General features: G+C 38.4%; 1 protein-coding gene across 3 annotated transcripts in view; it reads right to left on the bottom strand.

The window, feature by feature from the left end:
* Nucleotides 1–25,748, bottom strand: part of LOC144658593 (spermine synthase-like) — a 27,717-nt gene extending 1,969 nt beyond the window's left edge. The window contains exons 1-11 of one of the 3 annotated variants that reach the window (XM_078519038.1): nucleotides 25,477–25,744; nucleotides 19,712–19,899; nucleotides 19,113–19,209; nucleotides 18,120–18,262; nucleotides 17,112–17,203; nucleotides 16,221–16,375; nucleotides 14,997–15,086; nucleotides 14,091–14,202; nucleotides 12,867–12,946; nucleotides 10,653–10,771; nucleotides 9,593–9,777 (exon numbers count right to left, since the gene is read on the bottom strand). In XM_078519038.1, coding sequence (XP_078375164.1) covers nucleotides 9,741–9,777; nucleotides 10,653–10,771; nucleotides 12,867–12,946; nucleotides 14,091–14,202; nucleotides 14,997–15,086; nucleotides 16,221–16,375; nucleotides 17,112–17,203; nucleotides 18,120–18,262; nucleotides 19,113–19,209; nucleotides 19,712–19,881 — 1,095 coding nt within the window. In that variant the 5' untranslated portion in view covers nucleotides 19,882–19,899; nucleotides 25,477–25,744 and the 3' untranslated portion in view covers nucleotides 9,593–9,740. Of the gene's footprint in view, nucleotides 1–9,592; nucleotides 9,778–10,652; nucleotides 10,772–12,866; nucleotides 12,947–14,090; nucleotides 14,203–14,996; nucleotides 15,087–16,220; nucleotides 16,376–17,111; nucleotides 17,204–18,119; nucleotides 18,263–19,112; nucleotides 19,210–19,711; nucleotides 19,900–25,476 lie in introns of those variants that run through there. The other 2 variants (XM_078519040.1, XM_078519039.1) reach the window with 2 other exon arrangements.
* Between the last annotated feature and the right edge of the window lie 54 nt (nucleotides 25,749–25,802).

Here is a 25,802-nt window from a genome sequence, read left to right as displayed (position 1 = left end):
ATTCTAGACCTTGTCAGCTAAAAGTGTTGACACTTTTTCCCGAGCACCCTTAGTGAGACCAAAATCCGTTATTTACATCCTGGACTAAGCGAGATGACGAGCATCCCCGTCCCTTTCATAAAGAAATCATCCAGGGTCCTCCTTTTCTACTGGGTTTTCCACCAGCACCACCCCCTCCACCCTGCCCCCCCCCCCCCCCATTCACACCCAGCAATGTTTAGTTGCACCAGCCAAATTTTGGTTGTCTACGGCCGACATAACAGGGTAATTGTTAATTCAAACTCCTGTTAGAAGAGGATTGAAATATATGAGCACCGCAGTACCCCCCGGGGCAGTACCTTACTATTTTCAATTACAGTACGAATTATTATATGCTTAACATGTTACTTCTTACTTGTTTTTAGCCACTTTCCCGCTAACCCGGAGTACTAATGTCTCGGATCTGCTATCCAGGTTTCCGTAACCTGATATCATGCCATCCCTCCTACTTTTCACTAGAAAAAAACCCCGCCTGATCGGAGGTTACCGTAGGTTTCCGATCGAAGAAAAAGCCCTTTCGAAATTAGACTCATCCTCCTCCCCAACAACAATTCACTTTTAATATATCTTCATCTTGATGTTCTAGGCGCGTTTCCTGTACGAGCGAGAGTACTTCGCCAATTTTAGTACTTTTTACTGAAAAGAAGACTGAAAATCCCCCTGACAGTGCCCCTTTAAATTTGAAGTGTTTACGATCTGATGCACACATGAAAATGTAGGCCCCAGAGAGGTGGTTGCTTAGCTAGTGGGCCTATTACATGATTGACCACAGAACTCTCCTTGAACCAGTGATACGGCCACGAATTCCTGGTGTTGAGACATGTATAGGAGGGGGCGGGGACATTCGTCACAGACTATCTTTGAAGAATCGTGGATTTTTTCCCGCTCGGTGTGTACAATTTTGTGCCTAAGAGGACATCGGGCGGGCAAACCTGTGTTCAGGCGTTCAGCTCCGCTCAAAAAAGAAACGCGGAACGACTGTAAACAGGCTACGGGAAATTAAAACAAAAATTCATTGAATTCGATCCTCTAAAGATTTAAAGAAAAATAAATAGTTTCTGTACGTTTTTTGGAGTGCGACTCCACTTCTGAAGTTCTGCCATAGAGACCACCGCTCCCAACTTTGTCAACTTTTGGTTCCTCGCTGAATTTTACATATATTTATTTTTCGGAAACAGGCTATGGTTCTGCAACAGCTTCATTTAACAATTTAACAATTAGATTTGCTCAGTTGATACGTGCAAACGAGATATATAAAATAACACTGACCGAAGCTCTTCTTTGTGCTAAGACAAAAACTGCACTTCCGTCAATGCCTCGAGGCGATCCTAAAAACTACCCACAGTGGCTATGAATTGAAAGGGATTAGAGCGTTTCTTTTTTGCACTAATGAGCGAGCACGTATTCGAAGTCATGTTGTTAAATTCATAATAATATTACGCTGAAAAGACTCTTGAAGTTGTTATATCGCACCTGACTGTGCGTTCTGGATTTTCTGTTCATTCATGCAAATCAGCTGATAATATTCTCGAGACAAAAGCGAAAGAATGCGGACACTTGAATTTTTTTCGATCAAGGTCAAATCTATTGTGTGCAGATATCTGTTTCTTTATTTAACCCTGGCTGACGTGTTGTTATCTGAATCACGGCTATTATTATTAAGATAACACGACGGCGGGAAGTACTGACTAGAGTCACGTAGTCCAGCGTTTTAATTAATTTTCAAGATTTACAATATGTACATTAAATTAAATAACTTGTTTTTGAACGTTGTCTATATTACACTTAAATATAACACTCTGATAAAAATTTACTTCATGTTAAAATACATCTATTTTTATGGTGCACACAACACTCTAATTCTTCTCAATAATATTATTTGTCTTGCTTGAATTTTTTTTAGTAAAATTCGTTGACGCTGCTAATGGATCAAACGATTTTATGGCATCACGTTCGTTTTCCCGCGGAAAAAAATCAAATCAAAAATCGTTTACTGTTTTTGTTGTGAACGTGAGTATTTTAGCTGAGCTGTAAATGTAAAAAATATTTTCTTTAATTGTTTTGATGGTCCAAGATTATTAGTGGAAAATTAAAAAGAATCGACAGCCGCGATGAAAACGTGGTGCTTAAATCTCTCTAAAGTTTCTTACCGAAGTTAACTCAGCCTATTAATGGTGTCTTTCGTTTAGACTTTGCTGCTGAAAGTCCTTCGTCTTCAACAAAATGCGGGCTCTCGCAGGTGGCGTGAATTTGCTTGTAGCGAACATGCCCGTTGTCTTGAAGTTGAGTTTGTCTTCGATCTTCTGAAATGCTCAGGCACACATCACAGTGAGTTTGTTTTTTAGTTCGATCCTTTCTTGAGTTCGTGGCAGTCTTTTGTCTCTTCCTCTGATATTCACTCCTATCTCGAATATCCAAAGCTTGTGAAACAAGGATCCGTAAGATAAGGCATTTTAAAGACGCTTCCAGGCTGGCTCGCCAAAGCTGTACCCTCTAAACCACAGTGTCTCTGGCTTGTGCCGTACACATAGAGTGCCGCTTGTTCGTACCTCTTTCTAGACATGTTCTCCTGTTGAATTTCTTTTGCGCAGAGATCCAGAACTTCGGGAGTTAAAACTTTTGAGTTTGCCCTCCGAATAGTACGGGGCAGAGAATCACTTTTCTCCATCTCAGTCGACGAGTTTTCCGCACTGTCCGTTGTCTCTGTTTCTCTGTTGACGTAGATTTCGTTATGACTGAGGTTGATACTCGATGGTCGACTGCTTCTGTTGAACATTTTTCACTCCAGATCACGTCCGTCGAGTTCCAGATACTTTGCTGTCTACCAAAGGTCTACTGTCTGCTGTGATTTTTAGTTTGTTTATATTCTGACGACCCAGGGAGGTCCTGTTTGGGTGGCTAAATTTAATTCAGTCTTGCTCCTCTGTCTATTTTACGTCACCAGGATAGGATAAAGGTTTCGCCAATTCTCTCTCTATGATCTACAGTTCACGCGACGGGATACTGCCAAAGTGCACGGTTGAGAGCCAAGACACAGAATGAAAAGCGGAACCAAGCGCTGTCAGTATTATAAAAAGTTCCAATCTCTGCTGCACCTCGATTATTTAAGCATCATGTATCGTAGGCAAAGAACATGAAAGCGTTAATCTTGATTGACAGGTCCAAGTCCCGGAAAACCATTAACAGTTATATAGCGCGTGGGCGACAATTACACTGTTTTTATTTTCTTTTGTGCTGATACGCTTCGTTCCAATTGCGGTTTTGTGCTAAAATTAATCGTGTTTTTTCCGTTTGGCATGGTGATTGATCATTTTTTGTGTCTCTTTGTTACATGTTTTGATAGTTTTATCGAGTTGATCTTCTAAGTCGTTAACAAGTCGCTTGTCGTGAAATTAGCAATCCATCAAAGCAATTATTTGGAAGGGTAAAGTCTATGAAAAACAACTAAACGAGCATGGACAAAACACTCAAAACAGTGCTGACGAAAACAACATAATGACTATTCAAATTTAACGTCGACTATTTTGCTATTGTGTAATTCAGTCCCAAAATATTAAGAGCTATAAGGATAGAGCCCTTCTGTCGCATTCCTATTTTAATATTTGCACATGTACAATTTTATTTTTAAAGTGTAAATGGCAATTGAGTTGATATGAATCAAGTATATATTTTCCATGACCTCGATATTGAATAACGTACTCTTCATTTGATTGTACTAACTTATTTAAACTTCACCATCTTGACTGTTAAAAGAATAAAATCCACTTTGTTTGGCTTGGTCGCGTTTTTGAATCGCCATATTTTTTTTCTTGTATGGCGCAATCGCTATCTTTTCCATCGCTCTTTCGGTTCGTGCGCGCAGATATGCAGTAAACGAATTTCCACGAAAAACGGTGAAAAAATCGTCACATTTCTGCTAAACTACGTGATTGTCAGTCAAAATATATCTACTATTTATAGATGTTTACAATTCGGATAAGCTAATTGTTCAGCTGTCCCAACACAGCACACCACATGACAATGATGATTTAGTTTATTTTAGTCAGTTGTAGAGATTCTTAGCTTATATCAAGATTTTTGTCGCCTGCCTATATATGCCCATTAACAGGCCAAGAAATGGCGACGGCTTTTTGCCGAAGACGGTGATATACATCTAAACATGGAATCATTCTTAACTTCCCTTCGGAGTATCAATTCGGCTGGCGAATTTGAACAGTGAAAAAAACTGATCCCTTTTACAGTCATAAGGCCTTCATTAAAAGTTTAGGTCCTGACACAATCTTCCGATTATAAGTTGGCTACTTAGCTCTGTTTCTATTTTAGGTGGTTGAAGTGTGCTTAGAGACTTTTGATGCTCATTGACGACGACAGAGCTATTCTTAATTGAATTGCATTGCTCTGTTTGGAAAAATTTGGGTAAAGGCTGACTAACCGCACGCGCGCGCTAGAAGTATTTGCAGTTTTTCGACATAACAATGAAATACCATCCAATTATAAGCTCGATCCTTTTATGACGCAAAAATCTCTCAAAAAATTAGATGATACGGCTTTAGTTAGGAAGTAAACCTCAGGAATCCGTAAAAGACCTTTAGAATTAGTATAAACCCAGGCCGGATTATGTCCACGATTCTTCTTCCTCAATTCTGGATCAAGTGCAGGCCTGCATGCATAGCGAAACAGTGTTTGTATTTCATTTATGCAAAATTTATTTTCGAGACGTCCACTGAAATTTGTAAATCAGTTGATGTTTTTATTTGCACGCTTTAATGACTTGTTTCTACAACACTTAGCGAGTGTTGCCTTTCAACCAATTGCTAAGGAGCTACATACGTCATGTATGATTCGCAATCCGTCTCATTTTTCCTCATTCTTCTTCCTTTATGGTTTATTGCGTACTCTTTGGAGGTTCAGTTTACTTTGGTACTCTAACATTTTGAGGCTTCCTTTGATTGTCGTAAACTGACTCAATATATCGTACGACATATCTTTAAAAGTCACTTATTCATTGGCTGTGGAAAGCGAACTGACGACGAGTAGCTAAGTTCAACCCTTCCAACTTCCGTAAACAAGAGTCGCTCTTTGACAGTGGTTTCACAAAACCAAAATCGGAACCTCTCGAAGTGCGATGTGTATAGATCGGCTTAGGCTATAAACGACTGCAAAAGCGTCAAATTTTTTGGCTGTCTGAAAGCCTTAAAGCGTTTAGAACCGAGAGTCAAGAAAACTCCGTGATTTCCATCACGGAGCAGGTTAATCTAGTTGTTATATTAAGCGCGCAATCATAAGAGTCATTATTTTCGCGGATGTACTTGAACGATTTTTCGTCGTAAACAACTTATGCCATGTCACTATCTCCACCTCCCAGTTTCCGTAAACAGAAGAGGCTGATCCAAAAATAACGTTATCCTCTCAATCCATGCTTTTCAGAACACAGAATGTTAATCCTGAAGTGAACTTATCATCAGGGTACGCGGGCGTGCCAAATTTACGGTCCAATTCCGGGAATTTTTATTTCCTCGTTTCTATTTTTGTGGGAGGCCGCGTGAGTGCTGTAGTTGTGAGGCATTTGTGTTTTTTTCGGTCACTTACGTCAGTCACTGCTCAGGAATACGACCGTTTTGAGGAAACCATGGTATAGTGCCGATTACCTCACTGTGTTTCAATTTTGTGCTAAATCTCTTGAAAAATGAAGCTAAAATTAACAAAAGGCTTTAGCCAAAAAACTCACTAGTCAGTTTTTAATCCTTCAGTAATCCTATGAACTCTTCTGAAACCCTTGATTCATTCTTGTTCCTTTTTGTCCAAAAAGGAACACAGATGATTGGTTTTAATCTATAACACTGTGTGAAATGTTTGCAAGTCATATCCTCTTTCAGACCAAAAAGGAAACAATGTATAATCCTTCAGCAGCATTTATTCCCCCCTCCTCTCACTAGTCGTCCGAAGGTCAAGTTTTTTTTATGGGAACGGGAAAGCACGTGGGAAACGGAAGCAAATGCTGCTTTAATATCCAACCTCTTGTGAAACTTTCGTCACTATTCCTTACTTAGTGAATCGTTACACGGATACGGAGCAAAACACCCCAAAAGACCATTTTCACGAGGCAGTTGTAGTTGTGAATACCGTTAATTTGAGTCACACATTTGATTTTAATTATTAATTACACAAATCTGGCTTGTAAGTAAGCCAGAAACGTTAACGTTAGCTGTACAAAACAGTTTTAGAAAAATTAACCACAAAAAGCACTGACACAAATCGTATAATATCATTGACCAGTTCTTTTACATCGCGTCGAGCGCGACCAAAACTTGATTTAGGTCATTTAAAAACAAAAATAAAAAGTAAGAAACAAAGCACACACGATAGCATGATCATGTGGAGATTAGTTTTGTAAAACATTCTGTGGGGAAGTTTATAACAGATCAGTGAAGTTTTCTTTAATTAAGATCAGTAGTTTTACGTACATTAATCTGTAAATCTGATGAAACAGCAGCCAAAAACAGCAACAAGATGAACTGGCGTGGCATGGGGCAAAGCTCAACACAATTTTTTTTTGTATTGGAGAAACTATAAAAAGCGACATGCCCTGACGATAGGAAATCTCAAAATAATCACGGTTTTATTTGATGATAAACAGTACTTGGCAATACTGACAACCAAAGCAAGGATTTAAATCGAAGGCGAAGCTCGGATTCAGTGAATTGCCTCAGCGGTGAGAGTTTACAAAGTTCAAAACGATTGTGAGAATATTTCATATGTTTATACAAGAGGAATGTTTTAGTCTGCAACTATTGTATATAGATTCGTGCAGTTTAACAACGGAATTTTGGTTCACGCCCACTTTATGGGATAAAGGTTTCTGTAAATAGAAGAAGTGCAAATAACAAGTATCAGAATTTACGTTAGGCTCCCTTGTGATTTCTCATGACAAGTTTTCAGTTCTTAGCGAATAAACGTAAAAGCAGAACGACAATTTTTTTTCTTGAAAATACTAAAGCGCATGTACAACTTAACACCCTTATTTGTTGGCAAGAACTTTAGACAGCTATTGATGTTTTAAATGAAAATTAAACTAATTTTCCTTTTCCCTACTGTTATTTCCTTGTTTTGTTTTTTGAAGGTTAAAACAGTTCATTTGGAAAATAGGATCACGTACAAACTTTAACACTGCAAACAGCCAGTATCAAGCCAAAACTTTAACTTTTAGAAAAAATACAGAGCTATATTTGAAATTCCCTGTTTCCTTTCCTAAGTCATACAAAAATTATATTGAAATTGAACGATGGAGACTAAATGTAGTCGAAGTTCAAGAGATGAAGTTCAACTCATGAGAGATCTGAACAATGATAAGTGAATCCTGTCCTCGAGGGCAATATCAATCTTGGAGCTCGAAATAGCAAAATTATCGTTTGGGTCAGGGTTACGATATCGTCTTTGCTTATTGTGGGCTTAATCTAAGGAATAAATAACAATTAAGAGATATTGAGTGCTCGGCGGAAAGCACGAAATTTTCGAACGTTGCTCGCTTTCCTGGGTGACCTCACGAACGTGAAGCAAAACGAAGGGTGTGGTTTGTTGGCTGACTGCTACGATCCATAAGGCAGAGAGAGAGATAAGTTGGGACACACATATTTGTGCCTTGCATTTCGTTGACTCTTCGATCCTTACGTGCATAAAGCTGGTGGGTAGAGTAGGTGTAAAAATAATTTCCTGGGTATCAATATAAGTGAGATATAATGAAGATAAAGAAAGCGTTGCCGTATTAATATCACATCTTTTGACATTTGACCGCAATATAAACTCGATCGTAATCTGATCAGGAGAGAATCATGCAAGGAGCTAGGAGTGCCGGAATCAATAGTGTAGGGCATTGCAGGAATTTGCACGAAAAAGGTTCCATCTTTTAATCAAGCGTGCTTGGTGCAATAAGTTTTCCATCAATTTTAAAAATGCAACTTAGAGTTACTGAAAATTGACAGTCATCTAAACATGCAGCCCGCGGCAAGTACACAGTCATGATACTGAGGCATGCCGAACAAGCTTTTTTTTATGCATGCTATCTATTGCCGTTATCTTTATTACTGGCGCTTTAAAATTATTAAGTTTTAGTTAAATATCGTTAATAATCTTTGATATGTGCCTAACAGACTGCAGTAAGGCGTTTTCCAGAAGTTTGAACAGCGCGCACACCACAGAAAACCCCAAGTAATTTGCAATTGTTCCAATGTGAAATGATAAAAATAGTCCGAAAGTCTACCCAATAGCTATTATAGTGGAGAGCATTTTAATTTTACAAAATACTGTAATGTAATATAAGTTGTCGTGAGACGTTTGTTTAACTTGTCTTTCGCGCGAAGCTCATTGTCTGACAGTAAAACAGATGCAGTATCAACTATAAAAGCTTTCAAAATAGCTTGGTTTATCATGTCTTTTTCCAAACAATATATTGTAAACTTTACATTTTTAACAGCTTAGGGTTATATTTAGCAGAGTTGCATGACTGTGGCTTGTAAGATATAAACACTGATATTCTACAACTTTCGAGAATAATCTTTTCCAATTTGGGCACATTTAAAAGCGACGGAGTTTGAATCAAAAATAGAAAATCTAACTACCTAATGTTAATATTTCATAATTACAGTTCATTGCGTTCATGTTTAAACTAACGTAAATAAGACTATATTTAGTGTCAACAAAATTCTAATACAAAAAAAAATCCGCTTAATTTAAACGATTTGATCAGTCCAGGTAAGTAACTTAGTAATCGTCATTAAAGGGATTGTGTCACGGCTAAGTTAATTTTATGTTATGAAATTTTGCCAAACACCCGCTATGAAACTAAATGTTTGCAAAGAAATTAATTATATGATTCTAAATGACAAAACCATAGCTTCACTGCAACCAAATGTGTTTCCCGGCGTTATAATTTAAAGTTACAAGCAAACAAGATTAACTTTGAAAACTGTTCCGCCGGACCATTTTTCAAAAACCCATATCGCAATCCGTTTCAATCTTCGTCACTTTTGGCCATCCGTACCTTCTTTTGCATTTGATGTGTTATTAAAATATCCCTTCACTGTTTTAAGATGTTATTTTATATATTTAAACAAATTTGGTGGTCAATTCCTATGCTTAAGTTTGGCTAAAATCCGTGACACGGTCCCTTTAACTGAAATCGTAAAAATGGACCCAGCCTGTAATTGAGTTCACAAATCATGTCAGTCCATAAATGTCCCATAGCCGTTTGTCCCTCGATTGTGAGGCCTTTGCAAGCACGAGGAAAAGGTGGCTCTGGGGACGCATGATTTGATTGGCTAGGAATTAAAAACGGTTGATTTGATTGGTTAGATTTTTAATTCCCTTTGTTTAAATCTAGCCAATCAAATTATGTGTCAACAGAGCCACTGCCCCGTTTCCTTGTGTAAAGGCCCCGTCGGCTAAGAGTAATGGCCTACAGGCGCTCCAAGAAAAGAGTCAGTAACCGGGATATCGGCAAGCTGACGAAGTTACCAACAGACTAAGCGTGCTGTATATGACTTGTGCGAAATTTCACCCAGTTTCATTGCATTTTTATTACTGATTGGATAAAAATAACAGGAAATTCTTTCCTCGGCTACAACACGTGTGTGAAAAGTTATTTTATGGGCGGTTTCTCGGTGTAGTTATTTGCCCGACCACGCGAACAATACGACTATTTTGCCTCACGTATGTTTCCTCCACACTTCGTAGAAAGTCCAGCTAACAAAGGTGTCAAGGATGAAAAGTCAAAATCTCTATAATAAGGTTTTCCTAAGATCAGTTCTACGATCATGTAAAGGAATACCTGAAATAGTGCGACCTTTTATTTCAAAGATGACAAAAAACAGTAATGTAATGTTTAATAAATGAGCAGCAGTGTTTCATCAAGTTTAAAACACGAGGCGCAGCCGAGTGTTTTAGACTTGTTAAAACACGAACTGCGAATTTATTGAACGGCTTAAAAAATCTTCTGATGTAGATCAACTCATTCTTGCACTTATATTTAGATTTGGGGTTATTTTGGCCTAGAAAATTGGACGTAAAGTTTAGCCGTGTCTTTATCAGATATAAAGACACTCATTAAACATTAATTTCTTTTGTATTTTCTTTATGAATTATTAATGCATTTGTTAAGTAGTCATAATGTACGTTTTATAATGCTAATAGGACTGAGTGGAGTCCAATTCGGTTTGTAACCATACGAGTATAACAAAATTCGAGGAAAAATTTAGACAAGCGAGTCCTGTTGAATATTTATTCTCACCATGACAAAAAAAAAGCCATTTTGTAAAACTAAAGGTTTTAGGAATATCAAGGATTAGTATAATTATACCACACAAGTGAATAGTGCCGCTTTTCGCGCGCGCTGATTTGTTAACTCGGAGGTGATTAGCAAAGTACTATTCACCTCCACTTCGGTGAATAATTGTTAACTATTTAGTCACAATAAGCAACTAAATAAATAGTGCGCGCATGAGCAGCACGCGAACTTTGTTACTGGACACTTAAGCTCAGGGCGTGCTAATAAGAACCAATCAGATTCGAGAATTTTGTGTAATGATTAATGGCGTTAACAAGGACGTTGAAAAGGATACCTTTCCTCAAATGACGGAACAAAAACGAATTCTCTGTTGAACTCTACTGGGAAGCACAAGTTCTTTAGTTGCTGTTCATACTTCTCTATTTGTTTCTTGCATGTAGCACCATTTGTACCCTGAAACAGAACAAACAGGGATGGTTTCTTTATCCAAACATGTTTACATATTTATTTTCCAGCTCTGTAGTTCAGTCCCGATTCTGCTGGGCATTATTTCTGAAACGAGTCAGCATGAAGATACCGTATTTATTCGTTTACACTGGGCGCTTGTTAAATTTTTGGACCTTAAGAGTAGGCGCTTATTCGAGGTGGACGCTTATTCGAGGCTGGGCGCTTATTAAAATTTCACCATTTTTAGCAAGTAGTACGCTTATTTGCTTAAAAAATTAATTAATAACAGAACGTGAAGATTTCCAAAAGCCGAATTTTTACTGATCATTGAAAGTTTCTGTAAATTATAGAGGAAGCTTGGTCTTCGGAGTAGTCTCTTGGTAGTACTTAGTCAATTTCACTCCTCTCATTTTAATCCTCTCGTGCACGCCAATTCTTTTAGTGGGTGGGGGTGAGCGCTTATTCGAGGCTGGGCGCTTATTAACTTTTCCTACCTACAGGATGGGCACTTATTCGAGGTTGGGCGCTTAATCGAATAATTACGGTAAATCAAACACTACAGATCTAATCCAACCTAACTGCAAGACATGTTTGCCTGGTGACAAAATTTTGTGTAAGTAATCGCATGGAGACTATCAAAACTCGTTAACGTTATGAAAATCTCCGGGAGGCTTTGAATCATCTACGGCAATCGTAGGAAGGCTTTTGGTCGTCTTCGGAAATCGTAACAATGCTTTGTGGGTCAGTTTTACAATCTTCGGAGGTCCGCAAGTGGTCATCGCGAATCTTCAGACTTCAAAGTAAATTTGCCCTCGACAATCGGTAAAAATTAACTAAAATGCCCCCTATAGTCGAAACTAATCAGAATTCAGTAATAAATAGTAAAATTAAACCAGTTTAATTAACAAGATTTGTTCCTTAAATCGGGGTTACACTTTCATAACGAAGTCACTCTTACGTTCACACCAAGTCAGGAGTGATTTGGCAAGACCAACAGAATAACCAAATCACAGGAAAATGGCCTCACTTTGCAAAACACACGACAAAAACCATTACGGTTCACTATAGCGAGGATGGAAATGGATTAAGGTCGCGGGGGATACCTACAGCATGAATAAATTCATGAGGAGAAATTTTGCTTGACCTGCATCTTTTAAAACGCTTATTTCTCAGCTGTTATGGGTGCGATTAAGCTCAAATTTTACAGAGGCATAAAGAAATGATGAAAGATTGTGAATGTCGTATTTTATTTGGTAGATTGCATTTAACGTCGATGTTATAGCCTCGTGAGTGCCAAATTGGGAAAAACATGATTTTGTGGCAGAGTTTGCGGAACGAGTAGGAGACAGCACACTGGGATCTTGTCAAAAACTAATCAGTCAATACCTCTAGAGTGTCATAACAGAAGCGGATTTTTTAATTTAAAGTTTGCCAGCAAACTACGGCGGTTTAAGTGCGCAAATTTGAATTTAATGTCTTCTACCTCTTTCTAAAAGCGCTCTTTTAAAATTCCTCTTCTGTTATGACACACTACAGTATTCATAGTTTACCTATCTGCAGTGGCAAGTCATGAAGTTCTGTATCCGTGCTGTATTCTCTGCCACAAAATTGTCGGAAAAGTCAAAACTTTGAGATTTCCGAAGGTGTCCCGACCTAAATACGATCATTTTGCCAAGGAGAGATGTAATTATGGTAATTATATTCCATGCTTTTATGGCGAGAACAATGCGTTTTTAAATAGGACACGATTGTTTATGCCGAATATTTTTGTGATTACTCTGAGTTCCAGAAATATTCAAATTTAAATGAAAACAAGCTCAAAGACTTTCTACAATCTATATGAACGTATATCGCTAAGTGTTGTTTAAATTGGTTAAAATATCAAAGAAACAGGAATTTTTTACAAATCACGCGCACGCGCCCATATTTTTATCCAGTCATAAATGTCTCGTAAAGTTGTCGATGTCAGTCGCTGTACTTCGTGCATACGCTTTAAATAAATGCATAATGATGGGCCTAAGGTGTCCCCCGCGACCTTAATGAAACTATTATGACATTTTCCTACATTTATTACATGATATGCCTCACGGAGCATCCTTACCTGCGCGTAGAATTTTCCCTCAGGTTTCAGCACCCGAAGTGTAAGGTTAAGAATTTCACGAACGAAATCCCAGTGAGAATCTGGAAAAAGAATTACAGAAAGGGAATCATATTTTAACTACATGTACTCTTATTTATTTTTTTTGGTCCATCCAGTCGAACATTCGAAAATTGAATCAAATGATGAGGCTCTGTTAGGGTAGGTATGCATGTCGCCGGTCTGAATTTTAAAGCTTGTCATGTCGCAATTACGAACGGGTTTGTATATCGCTCTCGCTATTTGGTCATTTCATCTAAAGAGCAGAAGTTTCTCAGGTACTAAGGCAGTTAATGTATTTCTCGCCAATTGAAAACACGTGACTGTGAACTAAGTACACAGAGCAGGAGTTTCTCTAATCCTAAGGGCATTTCATTAAGGAAATTTAAACTGTTTTAATTCATGACCGATGAAAATTTCTCTGATGACAGAATTATTTCTCAATTCTCGATCACTAAACATACTTCTCTGCCGACTGAAAATCTTGACTGATTAAATATTTTTCGAGATACAAAAGTTTGACCTTGAGGAGCCATTATTTTGGACTGTATCTCGGAAAAATTGATCGCTTAATATTTCCAGTTGGCAGAGAAATAAGTTATTAGCGATCGAGAATTTTTGATCAGTTGAGAACTTATGTTGTCAGTAGAAAAATTTTCAGCGGTCAAGAATTAGAACAGTTTAAATTTCCTTAATGGAATGCCCTTAGAGTTAGAGAAACTCCTGCTCCTGTGTACTTAGGCTTATAGTCATGTCGTTTTTCAATCTGTCAAAAAATTAAATTAATTTTAACGGCTCTTTAAAAATGCACGAAAAAATCCTGCTCTGTGTACTTTTTTCACAGTCACGTCGTTTTGATTGGTCGAGAAATTAACACTGGTTTAATTGCGATATTAAAGTGCCTGAAAAACTCCTGCTCTGTACCTAAGTTGGTCATGTGGTTTTAAACACCTAAGAAACCCCTGCTCTTTCGAGGAAATGACGAAATTCCGACAGCAAAATGCAAACCCGTTCGAAATTGCGACACGACAAGCTTTCAAATTCAGACCGGCGACATGCATACCTACCCTAACAGAGCCTTAATAATCCGTTTTTGAACAAAATGGTTCAGCCGTTTTGACGGAAAGTTTAGCTCTCGATTTGAAAACTAAACAAGAAGTTTAGATGCTTGCATTGTGAGACCCTTACCATGTAGAGAGACAGCTATGGGTATGTCTGTAAGATCATTAATCACATAATCAAAGGTCTTTCCTTTCTCAACATACTCTTTTAATGCCTTGACACAGTCATCAATTCTTACCTAAAATGCAAGACGAAAGAAGTATTGATGTATCACTAGCGTTAAATACCAAACACATGGCTCTGATACACATTCACTTCAGCATGCGCATGAACACGAGCTTAATACAGTAAAGGTCGAACACGCTTGGAACGTAACGCATTCTCGATAATAGAGACATTAAGCTTGACGTTATACGGCAAACGGCAACGCGGGATTGCCTTTCATTTTGTTGCCTTTTTATCGAATTCTTAAATTAATCCCTCAGAAAAATGTGAGGAAAAATCCCACATTCACGACAAACACAAAAAGTACTCATTTCCGCGTACGAAAGCCAAACAGCAGACGGCAGAAGTTAAATTTTTGCCGTTCGCGGGAAGAATAAACGTCATGCTTAACCTATCTAATATGGGGAATTAAAAAGCCGGTGCTCTCCCTATCTTGATATCTGGGGTATTCTTTGTGAATTCTCTGATTCCATTTTCATAAATTTACACAAAGTAAAAGAAGTACGGTGTCCTGTTTTCTCGCAAATCCTATGCAAATTGCCGTAAAACTTAAAAAGTGGAATGGCAAGATCAGCGCTTCACATAATCAGCAAAGAACTTTATTTGCTTTTTAAAAAAGTATAATTTCAGTCTCGGGGGGATTTTACATTACATTGGGTACCTTTACCGACAAACATCCCAGTAACATCTATACCGGATTTCCCCCTTCCACTCCTCCCCTCCTGAAATAAATCATTGATAGGTGATTTATGAGTAACTTAAAGATTAGCACCGTAGTACATGACCAAGCATTTGATTCAGACTTACTTCGTAATTATGCCCGGTGTATGAATCCATAGAGCTGCCACAGATGCCACGCAAGTGTTTCACGGCCGCATCAACGACAACCTTGTCTATGTTAGCATGTTAAGGTACATGTACATGAGCACAGTTCATAGCGCTAAAACTGCCCGAACCATTTTGGATTCTTCATCTCCAATCAAACACTTATCCTGAGTACCACATGAAAGTACTTCTAACTAGCTTTCATTTGAATGGTCACACACTAGCAGGCCTTTAGCCAGGTAGGAGTCCAGGAGTCCTATGGACGGCCACTTTTCAGAGAAAATTAATATGAATAACTGTGTAGAGAGGTTTTTTGTAGCAAATTTGGAAATCTTTTGATACCTTTTCACTCATAACTGCAGAAAAACACCATGCATGCTCCTCAGGCCCTGCTATGGGGACAAAGTCAGGCCTTATAAACATTTTGGACTCCCACTTTTTAAATCGTGGCTACAAACCTGCACACTAGGGTTTCATCCACAGACTTAAGAGTTAGAACCACCTTGTGCAGCATAATAAACAGTACCACATGAAAGTACTGCTAACTAGCTTTCAATTGAATGGTCACACACCACAGACTTAAAAGTTAGAACCACCTTGTACAGCATTTAATTAACAGTATCACATGAAAGTACTGCTAACTAGCTTTCAATTGAATGGTCACACACCACAGACTTAAAAGTTAGAACCACCCTGTACAGCATTTAATTAACAGTATCACATGAAAGGTCTGCTAACTAGCTTTCAATTGAATGGTCACACACCACAGACTTAAAAGTTAGAACCACCCTGTACAGCATTTAATTAACAGTATCACATGAAAGGTCTGCTAACTAGCTTTCAATTGAATGGTCACACACCACAGACTTAAAAGTTAGAACCACCCTGTACAGCATTTAATTAACAGTATCACATGAAAGGTCTGCTAACTAGCTTTCAATTGAATGGTCACACACCACAGACTTAAAAGTTAGAACCACCTTGTACAGCATTTAATTAACAGTACCACATGAAAGGTCTGCTCCATAGCTAGGGTTTTATCCACAATACCTAACTAACTGATTGAAGGTTTACACTTAGGGGCAAAAGGGTTAAAATTGAGCACTGGGGCCAGCCCTAACTCTGAAACAGTTAACGTTTGCAGCACAAAAATACTCTGACTGGCTTTTTGTGTCAGCTATCATGGCTTTTGTTGCACAAGGATATCTCAACCATGGTGACAAACTTTGGAGATTCCTTTAAGAGCTCATGTAACACTCCACCGTCTCCTCCCCCTAATATGAGTATGTCTTTGTCTTTGTAGTTTTCTCTACCATTCCCTAAGAGAGCTTTTGTGTAGTCAATGTCACTTTCTGCCAACACTGAAGAGAATTAAGAAACAAATATACAGTAATCAGTTAAATTATATAAAAAAAATGAAAACAAATCAGGTCTGTATAATTATTTGATACCCATCTACAAAGAAAGAGTAACTTTGATTGACCACAGTCTTATTTGGAGTTCATCAGTTTTATGTCTTTTTACTACACTATCTGCCCCTTCTCCACCCCAGACTATAGTTCTGAGAGTTTAATTTGGTTTGCTGTTTTATAAATCAGTTCGCTGGCTGGAGGCAAAAAAGTTTCTTAAATGCTAGTACCATATACATCAAGCTTTTGCCTCACTGAAAATGCTCCAATATGTGAGCATAAAGTACAAATTAATCTGTTGCCTAATTAGATGAAATGCAATATCTCTCACAAACTAAATATACATTGTATACTTACCCTTCAAGAAAAACAAATCAAAGATATGTGTTGATACTCATGTATGTTTCAGTATTAAAGTTTGCTTTGCCAACAGTTACATGACTTAGTGTATGTTTCAGAACTAAGTTACATCTATGTATAAGGTTGAGGTATGCACTGGGGTAATTAGGGGCAGAGCTGAGTGGGTGTTCTGTATGAATGCGTCAGTATTATATAATATGAATTTTGGATTCTCTGCAACCAAATCAACTGTCCCTATAAATATACAGTGTTCTTATTCGGGAGGTGTCTGCAAGGAGAGGTTTGACTGTAATAATTACAATTATTGTTACCATGTGTCTGAACTTACTTTCCTCCATATCTAAAAATAGCATGTTTCCATAGCGATCAGAATGAGCTCTCCAGACATGTTGGTATTCAGACTGTTGACTAAACACTACCCTGAAACAACATGACAAGCACAACATGTGTATGCTTAGTCTAAGTACCCAAGGATACTACTGAGCAAACAACATGTACAACACCAAAGGAGGGGGTGAATAGGAATACACAAAAGCTACTGATCCATACTGTATTTTTTTGCTCAATCTCCCACTATTTTCCTCTCCAGCCTGACCTACTTACTTGATCAGTAAGCATTTTTTATACCACTTTCATTGAGCTTAACCTTGATTTTGTTAGAAAGATAAAAATATTAAAATTGCACCTGCCAATTCAACCCTCCAAGTTTATTTTTTTCTTAGTGGCCATTTGCGCACTGACTGCTCAAGTTTGGTTGCCAGGGAAAAAATTTTAGTCGCTATATTAAGCTCAAGCTTTCAATCATTCTTCTCAATTTTAGTCGCTAGGCTGGCGACTTTGGTTCCAATTTAGTCACCATGGCGACTAAAATGGTCTTAACTTGGAGGCGTGCAATTGCATTAAATACATGTATTTCTGATGTGCAAGAGGCCAGATGGCTTTTGCCAGGCTGCTAATATGACTCAATAAGTGTGAGTGGCACATCAGTGCTTGCATGTGCATGACACATTGACTGATCTGGCCCTTCACATCTCTGCTTGATAGTGACAGTGAAGCTGTATGGTTGGATGTAGTAGTAGTGGTGAACTTAATTAATGTATCAATCTCCTCAAGTGCAAAGCACTAATACCATTATTATTGGTGCAGACACAAATAAAACATTAAAGCAACATATGAAGTTATGTACAGGAAGCTGGAGAGGGGGGGGGGGGGGGAGATGCTGGACTACAAGTCACTAGTCAGCCCCTCCCCCCTCCCCCAATTGAAAAATGCACCGTGGTCCCTGTTGTAGTATTATTGATTACTGGGATTATTGTTTTCATTACTTATTACTTACTTGTCAAAGTCATATTCCTTCATTCGACCATCTGATGTATCATGATAACGAAGAACTTCCCTTCCTCTATGAATGGTAGGAATAAAGTCTGCCTTCAAACATGAAAGGCCCTCATTTATTTTGTCAAGAAGACCAATGTAGTCCTGCCAAATCAAAAGCAATCAACAATATAATTATTATAAACTAAACTTATAAAGATACCTACATTAACATATTAAACTGGTAGGGTACAATAACAGTACTAGTGATAAGATCTAGCAACTGGCCTTAGTATTGAAACTCAAGTTACCCGGGGTTTTTTTTATACCTTAAGCCTGCCTCACACTAGAGCAACTAGCTGAGCTAACCGCCCAGCGTGCCGTTTACTCAGCAGATTTCTCTCGTGTGCAGACCGTTTCTCGTGAGAATTTTGCCTCGCGAGGCCTTGAGGAAAATATCTATCGTGTTTGATATTTTTTGCCTCGCGAGGCAAGATCCTCAATGTGTGTGGGCGACATGAGAAACTTGCTCAGCCAGATATATCAACTGACCAATAAACACACGCAGAATGCTCACATGCTTCAACATGGCAGCTTCCAAATCAAACTTGCTAAGCACTTTCCTCACTGCATGTCTGCGGCAAAATGTGCAGTGAATAAATAGCTGAGCAAACAGGCACGTGAGGTGAATAGCTCAGCTAAATGCTCTAGTGTGCGACTGGCTTTAGATCTAAACACTACATGCTTAAAAATAAAAGATATCAATTAAAGTGCAGGGGAATGTACATGTATAGGCTCAAATGAATGTCCAGGTCAAAATGCCCCTAGGATTTTCATGTGGAATAAGCTTACTTGAATCTTTTAATTAAATCTTTGCATGTGTGCATGGTTTGTTTTAGAAATGAGGCAAGGAATGTACTATACAGCCAATTTGTTCCTTGCAGAAAGTTGTTTTCATACACAAGGTGGACATTTCTTGGGATGTTTTGACAGGTTATAATCTTGAAGAACTTACCGTTCGTTTAAGGACTTTATCTTCACTAACACCATTGATATTTTGAACAACATCTAAAGTGACAAGACCGTCAGGAAACATTCGAACTGTGTACTGACTGCAGGAAGTAAAAAGCAATTGAACACAATTAAATCAACATAATACATGTGTCACTTAGTGTATTTAATTTTGCTGACATTTATAGGTTCACAATAATAATTGTGCGGAACAACATGGCTGTAACCAGCTGACCTTTGCAATAGATGAGGCAAGATCTTGCAAGAGGGTTCTGGGGGCATGCCCGGCTCCAAAACACTTGGAAATCTAGAAGCTCTGGAACTTTTTTTTTCGACACTTTTCATAAGGTATTTCTTGAGAAAAATCAATCTTGTTCAATTTGGGATTATTTTCCCAACAAAACATACTTTGTTTTTAATTTTGGGTGTAAATCTAGACAAGGCAAGTGCCTTGTCTTGCCTCTTGCTAGTTATGGCCCTGAACACTTTGTTTTCAAAATGCCAGTATTCAATACTAACAGTAACATTATTTTGGTATGCAACAGCCAACAGGAGAGAATGCATAATATCTTCCACATCCTAATAATTTCTGTGTCTACTTACATTCCATGTTGAGCAGAAAACAGCATTATAGCAGGACCACTAAAATCTGGTTTATCAACATGACAGGATTCCTTCAAAATTTCTTTAATTTTGTCCCCAACTGATTTCATCCAGTTTCCAGATGCATCTGGGGTAACACGAAAGTCTAGTAATGTTTGATTCACCGACATCTCAAAGCTGTGTTATAACTGCAAGAAAAAAGCAGTGGTAAAGGGCAGGAGATGAGGTACATGTACAATCCAGGAGGGGGAAGGAGACAATTTTTATATGGGGAACATGTACAATCGAACCCCATTATTTCAAACTGTCAGGGAAAACAAAAAAATAGTTGAGATAGAGAGAGTTCGAAACAGCCGAGAGTGAATGACTGAAGGGCAATTACAAGGGAAATGGGTTTTAGCTTGAAATAACGGGGAATTTGAAATAACCAAGTTTAAATTAGCGGGTGCTAACCGGATATACAGCTGTATGGTGGGTCAATTGGTCTTGCTCCAAGCACTTGCTGGGACCATTTTGTTTAGTTCATGGACAAGGCACTTTACTCTTAACAGTACCTCTTCAGGGCCCGAAAAAAGTCCCATCTGGCCATCCTGGACAAGCAGATCTCCTGCTGGGCAATTACTTTCCCAAGGGGGGGGGGGGATGAAAAGGCCTGGGATGCTTGTCGTCTCACTTTGGGGTGTAAATGTTCGATTTTTAATCACATGCACACTCAGGGCGTTCTGGGTGAGAAGCCAATAATTTTAACCGTAAGGTCTCGTTTAGGATGGTACACAAAGAAATATACAAATATAAATTCTATTTTTAGTGTTTTGGTCCCTTTTAGGGGTAAAAAAAGCTTGAGCCACGCCCAGATTGTTCTCTTTTAGGGGTTCTATTCACAATTTCCTACAAGCATCCCTGCCACTTTCATAATGAGGTTTGCCGGACATGGCCATGCAGGCCAGCTGCAGGTCAATCAGTTTGAATATGGTGTGATCCTTAACATCAAACTTTTCATGCACTGAACCTAATACATTAATTACTTTATGTATTTCAGCAACCCACCTTGCATTCTCGTCCCCAGAGGCCGCGATCCTTCTGGTCAGCACCCGGGATCGAGACCTCTGGCCGGCTCCAATTTCAAGTCCGCGAATCGCGGACTTCCGGTCCTTCTGCGCAAGCTCAGACAGTTTTCAAAATGGCGGACCAAAAAGAAAATAATTATGGAGCTTTGAAGGTCTTTGAAACAGTTAGCGGTCAAAAGCAAAGATGTGTTAGCGATGGCAAATCATTGATTTATCAACTTCTTCCTCCGGTACTGAATTTATGGAAGATCGTCCGCGAGAAAGTCTACTGTGGCAGTTATTTTACCGTTAATGTACCGATTTGCGATCACAAAATTATCAGCACTTTACGTACGTCTGCACAAGAGATGATGGCAGATGATGCATAATCGATGTTTTGTTGACTGACTACCATAAGAAAAAAAAACGCTTTTAAGCACAAGGTACGAGGGATTGTTGTGGATGAAGTTTATCTCGCAATCGATTGGTAAGCATGCAGTTTTTATGTAGCAATTTTATTGTTTATGAAATCTGTAAGCTTACTTTAGCTAGGTTTTTCTCCAGTCGATTGAGAGTGAACCACAGAAAGTTAAACGGCTAAATAAAATGCAGAAAATGTTATTGTATGCGTCTTTTGTCTAATTATGTCAAGGATTCAGCTGATAAATGTGTGATTCCAGGAAAAAACATTTCTGCAAGGAATTATATAAATTTAATAGGAAGCTAGAGTGAATATTCCATGGATATTTTTCCCCAGCTAGATTTTACTTGGACTACTTGGAGAACTGGGAAGCCCCTCTTTCAGGAATATGTAGCCAGCTGGCTCATAACTTCCAACTTCCAAGTTTGAAGTTGTGAGATATTTAGGAAGTTTAATTCAAAGTGGCAAATTCATGCAAATTGTTGGGCATGGTTATTATTAAATGGCATTGACTCAGCAACCAAACTTGAAAAAAAAAATGCAGTAGGTTTGATTATTAAATTCAGTCCCACCAATAATACGTTATGTGCCAGGTATAAATATGTTTTGAACTCCTATTTTGTTACACATAATGTGCATGCTGGCAATTTTAGTCTACACACAGAGATCATTTATTTTCCCCAGTATACTAGCTATATGTACATCCCATCATCCAAGAAAGTGATCAATTTGGGGCTCACACTATACAAAGCTATACTGAACTGAACTTAATCCCTCACAGCTTTTTACAAAAAAATTAAAAATGACAACCTTGTTCATGTTTACAATGAACTGTGGCCTCTGCTTGTTTATATAATGGTCCTACATAAACAAGAAGTAGCTTCATTTATACAGTGTGAGCTGTTGTTACTCCTTCAGGCATCCACCATACAAACTCATGAAAATTATGAAAGCAGGTAAACCATATGCTTGAAGTGTGGGACTTGTAAAGCAGTGGAGCTGCAATTACTCTCCATGCAGAGCAATGTTGATAACTTTTAGTTCTTAAATTTAGTTTTGGAGGCAATTTTCAAGAGGGACTGCTGAAGCATATTCACTCCTGCTCTTACTTGTATGAGCAGTCCATTTTACAGTTGCATGCCAAGTGACCTGGCCTTTGAATGGTAGTGAGGCTGGAGGTGACCTTGCATTGTTACAAACCTCTTTGCTTTTTCATGTAAATGCAAACTTGTTCAGAACAACTTGATTTACATGTCAAAAGCAGTGAGGTCTGTATCAAAACAAGGTGACCTCCAGCCTCACTTCCATTCAAAGGCCAGATCACTGAGCAGACAACTGTAAAATGGTCTATTGTGTAAGGTGCATAGGTTGCGGTGTCTGACATTTGCAGACTGCAGACTTTCACCCTGGTTCGCCTACTTCACACTACGGTTAGCCTACTATTTACTCTGGTTAGCCTTAACTTTGGTTAGCCTGTTTATGGAAATGGTAACATGATATATTCTCTTTGTCTGCAATCTGCAAATGTCAGACACAACACAGGTTATGCTCACTGCTGGTGTAAATGATAGAGGATGTTGATTTATCTCAGTTCAGTTGGCTGCATAATTTTAGTACACAATCAATAATTAAATTACTAGTATATGAAAGAAAAGTAAAACAAACCCTGGTTTGACAAACCCTGAGTCATGCATGTGCACTGCCAAGTACCGGGGTAATGTTATGCGAGAAGAGGATGAAAAGTGGCACCCATGCAATGGACACCTCATTTATCCTTGTTTAGCTGTTAGGTATCAGCATGCCATATAGTAACATGCAATTGTGTACGGGAAAATTTTTGTAGAAGGGGGGGGGGGGGGTGCGCTTTAAATTATTTGCCGAAACTCCCTGGTCACACATTCAAGATGATTCTTTTGTAATGTCACATTAAATCACCATACCATGAGAGCACAGGTGATCAAATAGTACAAATGGTTTTATTGGTAAATCAAGATCAACATTATTAATCTGACATGAAGTTAAAACTGACATGAAGTGAAACTGAAGGTATAACATGCTCTAAAAGAAGAAGAATTAAAAACATTAACTTGGACACCCAAAACTGCATGTCATTCATGTTTATTTGTCTTGTTTGCACACTTTACTTTCTGTTAATGTTAATTCTTAAAGCAGCAATGGGAGCTGAAAGTCCCCTTTACATTACCACAAGATTGCAGGAATTGTGGCCAGGATGGAGGTAAGTTTTTGGAGGGAAAACTTTTTGGAGACCACAGCATGTGTCTCTGCTTGAACGGTTCATCCATTTTGCCTGAATAAAAGACTATTTTTTTTCTCAACCTCCCCTAAAGTATGCTAAAGGTCACATGCCAATAATGTTCACATATTATAATTCAAAATATGCAAAATAAATCTGTTTTCAATGCTACATATATTATATGTACAAACTCCAGAGGTGAACTCAAGGGCATCTGGGCTATTAACTAACTAATAAATATACATGTGATCACTGTGTGGCTGCAGAATAAGTAAAATTTGCAAGTCCTATGCAATGCTGGTGGCATGGATATAAAATCCACTAACATTGCAATGGCTGAGCAAAGCAAAACAACAAATTATGTAAAGGGGAGGTACAAAACTGACACACTTGCATTTTGTCCAAACTGTCTCACACAGGTATAACAGCCAATTTGAGTTTTGAATTGTATCAACAGAAAAACAACAATAATTTAACAGGCTATTTTCATAACATTACATGGCATACCTGTGGCAGACATATTATGATCAGCTCCTTTCTCTTTTAAACAATTATAACTATATGTTTTTTAACAATCTCTGTTACAGTGTTAAATAATATTGTACTTTGGCTCTTAGATCTCCACTTATTTTGTTGTCATTTTAAATCATCATTGCCTTAATTATTTTATACTTAAGTTATTAGATCTCCACTAATTCTGTTATCATCTGGCTGTAAACAAACCAGTCTGTCTGATAGTAATTTCAGCTGTTAACAAATCATGTTCATAGGCCATTTAAAAGTGATAAATAAAATGTGAAGAAAAAAAATATCAGCTCTTTTCCTCGCAGTGAATAAATCAACAATACTTGCTGCATCTAATTTTGAAGCGATTAACTACTGTCTGCTTATAAAGTAAGAAAATTATAAAAGATATACCATTCTTTTTTCTCTCTTCCTGAATTTGGCGAAGAAGTTGAGGCCAGGCTGTCTTCTAACGATTCGATTTGCCTTTCTTCGATCAGATTTATACTGATTCTTGCTGAGCTTTCGAATGGACAGCAATCATAATAAACTCCTGAAATACTTCTGCTTCACGCGTTACAAGTTCACAGAGTTCAGCACATTCGGGAGGGAAACCAGCTTCGAAAGCAATTGTTGAGGCAGAAATGTTTTCTCAATCTCACATGATTCCTTCGTTGGTTGCTTTGGAACCAAATAAAGCCAACAGATGCGTCTTCGGGATAATATTTACGTTACAAGGTCGGCAAACAGACGCTTTACAGCGAATACGCTACGTCGAAGTTCTTTCCGCCATGTTGACTGAAATTTCTCTTCCGGTCTCAATTCTATTGTTTGAGCAACGCCAATCGTAATCGGATCTGAACCGGAAGCGGCCAGAGGTCTCGATCCCGGGTGCTGACCAGAAGGATCGCGGCCTCTGGGGACGAGAATGCCCACCTTGCTGATTGTGTGAAAGCTCGTCAGATCAGTGTAATATATTACCCATAGCATTTTGCAAATTCAGACGGGGGACATAAAGACCCCCCTAACAGGGCCTCGTAACATTGAGTATGATTGAGTATGATTCCCGGGGTACGATTGTTGACTGTTCGGTAAATATCGAACGTTCAATTTTGTTCGATTGTCGACTGTCCGGTAATCGAACGTTCGATTTTGTTCGATTGACCACATGTAATTTGGAGTCCGATTATGTTCTGTCGAACGATTGGCGTTCGATTGGATAAGCCGGGAATAATAGGTAAGCTTACATTTTTATTCATTGAGATGCAAATGGGAAGCTGTATGCTAAATGTTTTAAATTAGCCTTGAGTTTATTGAATAAAACACATCCAAATTATATCGAACAACCAGGCCTAAAAGTTTTTATGCTCTCTCAGAACACGTCCATATTTTTGACTTCATATTCCGGTTCGTCCACATGGATTCTCTCGATCGCCAAGTAGCATCCCGAACCATGCAAGCAAGACAATAAACTTACATTTACAAGGGATACTAATACTCCAAGTTACTAATGATGAAGAAGTTGTGTGTAAATTCATACCTTAAGCTTGCCCAAATCAGTTTCTGCGTTCAGGATCACTGAAAACTCGTGTGAAGAAACTTTACTCGGTTCGCTGCTTCGCCGAGAAGGCACTGGGTCCAAGTTTATAGTGGAATGGAGGAATGGTTTGAACTCCAGAAAACTCCGGAACAGCAACCAAGCACACATATACTCTACAGTGAAATCCCGATTTCTTGAACCCTCGATTTCGCTAACCAACTTTCGTTTCCCTTGAAGGTTCGAGAAATTGGGATCCCAGCGTATTTCCTTTCGTCGTTTTTCTCTCGCTCTGCGCTCTCCATCGCGCACTGTAGCAAAAACTGCCT

The sequence above is a fragment of the Oculina patagonica genome, chromosome 6 (genome assembly GCF_052425735.1).
Source record: "Oculina patagonica isolate OP01 chromosome 6, crgOcupat, whole genome shotgun sequence".
Classification (NCBI taxonomy): domain Eukaryota; kingdom Metazoa; phylum Cnidaria; class Anthozoa; order Scleractinia; family Oculinidae; genus Oculina; species Oculina patagonica.
This window is presented reverse-complemented; position numbering and strand designations above follow the sequence as displayed.